A 5,103-nucleotide genomic window follows, 5' to 3' on the forward strand; every position below is an offset into this window, starting at 1 on the left:
GGATATTACTTTGCCTTTGCCGGGAGAAATATGGATTGACACACAGCATCAGAGATTTTGGCAACAAACAAAACTTGAACAAATACCACTTTATTGTACTCACTGCCGTATGTTTGGACATTCTCATTCTCAATGTTACCAGTTGCATCCAAATTTAACCAGTTGCATCCAAATTTAAAACCTTCAAGTAAAAACGCTTATGGATCTGCCCCACCTCATACCCCCCTCCTCCGCTCATGAGTACATTCCACAAACTATTGAAACACCGGTTGACACAATGTCACCTCCATCTCCCACTATTGGAGACAATACTCTCTCTGTTCTTCCAACTGATATATTGGCAGATGGTTTACTTGGGTCTGATAATCAGGATAGTATTGAAGCTCGACATCCCCAAGATGCTTCAATTGTTGAATAGACATGCTTACCATCTCTCCAGAATCAGAATATTGTTACTGCTAGTCAGGAGCTGGGGGCTCATTCTCTCCTACATGCCCAACAATCCGTTGACCACACCGATCAGATGAGCCAGTCCTCGTTTACACATCTAGAAAGAAAAAGAAGAATGGAGGCACACCCCGGCTTGGGAACTTAATGGATGATACTCTAGTAACTTCGGGTAATGGAACGACACTCAGCAATTTGTTAGCTGTCTCCGGTCTTAGAACCAGAGGCAGAGGTAAGACCAAGCTGGCTCGTGCCTAGCAGCTTATTTCCTGCAAGCTTTGTTTTTTTTTGTGTTTTATCTTTGTTTCATCTTTTTAGGATGCTAGTATCTGATGTATCGTATGGGTATGACACATTTTTTTGGATCCTCTCATACAATCTATGTATCTTTTCAATTTCAATAAAATTAGCCCTTGGGCTTTAATATATATATATATATATATATATATAATAGTTATATTGAAATGTGTTTAATTAAAACTTATTTAATGGAATTATATATTGAAATCAAGACTCAAATAAATAGTGATTTCGGCTTCGAAAGAGAAAAAATTGGTGAAACGTATGAGTGAGGGAGGATATCGATCCTTGAAACTTATAAGGCAAATGTTAATGTTTATGTTATTATTAGAACAAATGATATAATTCTTTAAATTAATGTTATTAAATTTTATTCAATTAGAAAGTGAAAAGGCTGATAATTCATTGGGGTTTGAGGATGACAAAGAATCTTAAGGATAAAAGGGGTTAGTATTTTTAATCATAAAATTCTTACATATTTAAGTTACCGTCAATTATTAAATATTACTTTAAGAAAATTATGAGTTTTAGTTAGGTGTGTTGATTTAAAGGCCAAAGGGTGTCAATTGAAGAATAAGAAAAGAGATTCAAGGGAAAGCATTCAATAAGGACGGGTAATTATTTACTTATGTCTATTAAATTAAGATGTTATTTAGTAAAGAACTACATTATTGCTTCATAGAAAGTTTTTATCATCGGAAACATGTTGTAAACTAAAGAATTTTTGAAATAAATGAAGTTTGAATGAAAAAGGGAATGGTGGTTTCATTAACCTTAAATGAAAGTAATTAGAAGAAGTGAAATGTAAATGTTTAAGCCATTCAGGCTTATCTCCATATGACACTGATAGGGGATGCGATGTACCCGTTCACAATAAAAATTAGTATCGGTGTATCTTCGGGTGCAATTTTTTGAGGGTACATATGGGTACAATTTTGAGGTTATTTTCGGTCATGATAGTAATTCTGATACGACTCTTAAATAGGTTAAGATGGGTAATTGCTTAAATTGAAATGAAAAATGATAAAATTAAAGTGAAAGTTTACAATGTTATAAAGTAGTAAACTATATTATCATTTGGTCATTCATACATAGTATTTGCATATAAATTTAGGCTTCGTGTCACCTGCGTCTTACAATTTTATGTAAACTATATTATCATTTGCTTGTGAATTCAGTGCTAAAGTCTAGACATTTGCAAGTGACCAATAATGCTGTAGCTGTATCACATTGCTAATAGCGGGCTTCAAGCCCCCAAGATATCGAGCTACAATGTCTTCCTCCGGCTCGGTCAGCTCGCATTTCATCCATAAGTGGTCGAACTGAGCTGTGAATTCCTCCATGGAAAGGTCTCGCAGTTGTAGATGGAGTTTCAGAAACATGTCCTGACAGTAATGAGGCAGAATATGCTTCTCCTGCATGAATTTCTTTATCTTCTTCCATTTGATAATCTTATCGTTGCCTTTTCTTTTCCTCTGCCTCTGTAAGCTCTCCCACAATTAGGAGGTGCTCTTCTTTAACTTGATAGCAGTTAATTTGATCTTCCTATCCTCTGACACATCTTTCTACCCAAAGATCCGTTCTACATATTGCAGCCAATCAATAAATTCTTCTAGATCCATTCATCCCTCAAATTCTGGTAGTTCCACCTTGATTCTGTGGCCTGTGTTCTTCAACTAATATCCCCTCTCTAGGTCTCCTTTGACACTGAATTCCAAAACGCTGCGCTTTTTCATCTTCATCATTAACATCCTCCCTATGAAATCGGTTGAAATTTTGGTATGTTTTCCTCTTCGGCTTTCTCTGTCTCCGTTGAGGGTAAATCCCTCCGGGGTGTCATCTTCAATGTACACAAAACTCCGTTGAAGTTAACGGATATCTCGATGTATCTCTTTCCGGGTAGGCTCAGACTTGTATCTCTTAGGTGGCATGATTGGGTTTTGGTATTTGTGGAATAAAAAATGGTGTTTAGTGGTATGAAAGAAAACTTTTGGTTTATGGTGGATGCTAGGAAGCCCTAAGATAGGTGTAGGGTTAGGCGGGCTCTGATACCAAATGATACCGGAGTTAACGCAAACGATAGTAGAAATATAAACATTATTGCTCAATTCAAATAGGTTTACAACGACTCTTTAAACAAGAAATAAATGATAACTAACATAAAACAACACCAACAAACACCACTAAAGTGTATCCAAAGGGTGGTAGAGGTCGGTTAGGTGGATCGAGATGGCTGGCGGGTGTGGAGGCAGTAAGAGAATGCTGGTGGTAGCGAGGGGGAGGTGCATAAATGCTGGGACAACAATTATGGAGGCTGTCCCGGGTGATGACAATTAGGAGTTGGGGTGGATAGCGACGGGACAGCTGGAAGAGGTTGTTCCCTGCTATCTTGGGCAGCAGCGACACGACGGGAGGGTGAAGGTGTTTAGGAATATGTATAAACCTCGGTCAATGTACCCTTGAAATCCGCATTAGCACTTACTAACATTGAAGCTGCATGACATTGTTCTGGGGCTCACAGTAGATGTTTAGAAAGCAGATTTAGCTGGGGTGGGGTTGTGGAATAGCTAGGGAATCATATTATACTAGTTCAACAACATTTGAACAAGGATAGGCATTATTAGCCGGCTGTCCCACTTTAAAAACGTCGAAGACAACTCCAAAATGATAATAAGCAGGTCCACCACCTGTTTCTGCACAAACTATAAACACACCACCTGCAAATAGAAGATGATACAACACTTGTTAAAGTTGGGAATAGATATTACAATATCGTAAGTATTCAAAATAAAGCTAATGTCTTAAAAAAATCAAATACATATTATAAGAAAGCCTAATAATAGAAAAGAAATCTATTTAGAAATAAATAAATAGTAAATAAGTAAAAAAGAAAAATGCAAGAAATACCCCCTCCCTCACTCCCCCTTGCGGCTGTATTGGTATGGAATCTGCTCGGTTCAAACTTCCTGTGATCGCGGAGCGTTACTGCACATCTGCCCACTGCCCAAGGCTTGGCTTAGCACCCTTGCATCATTCTACGAACTTAGGCCTTAGTGTCTTAATGTAAATTAACTGTTATAGTTCAAAGAATTTTTACCTTTTGTCCAATAGTATTGCTAAGTATATATGCAATAGATGGAAACATACGAACTATTTTTCAGCTGTCTAACATTAGTTTGACGTGCATTAACCTTTTATTGGTTCTATCTCTTTGTTTGATTTTATGCTTTCTTTTTGATTATTTTTTCAGTCTATGTGACTTATGTTAACTAGCCAAATTTTTATAAATATTGAATGGCTGTGCCTTCTATCATGCTGTCATATTCTTCCTTCCAGTTTTATTTTTATTTTAGTTTATTTCTGCTATCGCTTTTTTGAAACTTTTAATTTTTCTTGTTATTTTTTAAAAGAAAAAAAATTATTCTGATTAGGATTTGAATTACTTGTTCTTATGTTCATGAATTCAGTGAATTTAGTTTTCCTACCTTTATAGCATAAATGCTGATGTAATTTAAATATTCATTTATGGAAAATTATGAATTTCAGATCTCCTTTGATTTTTTGAATTCTTTGAAATCCTTATGATTGCTTGTCTTTTGAACTTGAACAATTAATTACTGTTCCTTCTTTTGCGTAGTTGTTGTGACAGCTGTAACCGAATTGGGACATGGCAAACCAAAATTTTTCTCCACCCCAGAAATTATCGCATTTTGCCGCAAGTGGCGCTTACCAACAAATCATGTTTGGCTTTTCTCTTCAAGGTGAATACCGAACTTGTCCTTGTGTGTTTTTTTGTTGTACTTTATTGAACGGTCATATTGAAAGTTAGGATTAAGATTTGTTCTCTTGATGTTGAGGGCAGCCAACAAATTTTTGGTTCTGAAACATGATATTTTTATGGGAAATTGTGCCTCAAATTTGCAAATAACACGTGTAGCATGCATTTCCACAATTAGTATGTCAGAGATTAAGCCGGTGGGTGTTTGCAAGTAGTCTGTATAGTATTTATCTTCTTTCGCTTTTGTATCCATTTGCAGATTTTGCCTGATCTTTGTAGAGAGCTACTGATTTGGAGAGGAATAATTATCTCTTAATTGTACTATTCACATGTAGGGTATACATATGCCACTATTTAGATCCGCTCCAAGAACCAGAGGAAGAGGCAGGTCTAAACTGCCTCGTCCATAAACACTTGTTTTTGCATGTTTTCTTTTTATTCGAATCTTTTGTATCTTTTTGTTGGGATATCTTTGTACCATGTATCGTATAAGTAGGGCATCATCTATTGGGCCCTTTCATACAACTTTTTGTATCTTTTTTTATTTCAATTATATATATATATATATATATATATAT

The 5,103-nt window shown here is 36.0% G+C and overlaps 1 protein-coding gene across 1 annotated transcript in view; it reads left to right on the top strand.

The window, feature by feature from the left end:
* The window catches only part of LOC110023611 (tRNA ligase 1), a 146,469-nt gene that overhangs the window by 35,696 nt on the left and 105,670 nt on the right, over positions 1–5,103 (top strand). The window contains 1 exon segment of the mRNA XM_020723101.1: positions 4,385–4,508. Within this exon segment, the coding sequence (XP_020578760.1) occupies positions 4,385–4,508 (124 nt within the window).

The sequence above is a fragment of the Phalaenopsis equestris genome, unplaced genomic scaffold (genome assembly GCF_001263595.1).
Source record: "Phalaenopsis equestris unplaced genomic scaffold, ASM126359v1 Scaffold000224, whole genome shotgun sequence".
Classification (NCBI taxonomy): domain Eukaryota; kingdom Viridiplantae; phylum Streptophyta; class Magnoliopsida; order Asparagales; family Orchidaceae; genus Phalaenopsis; species Phalaenopsis equestris.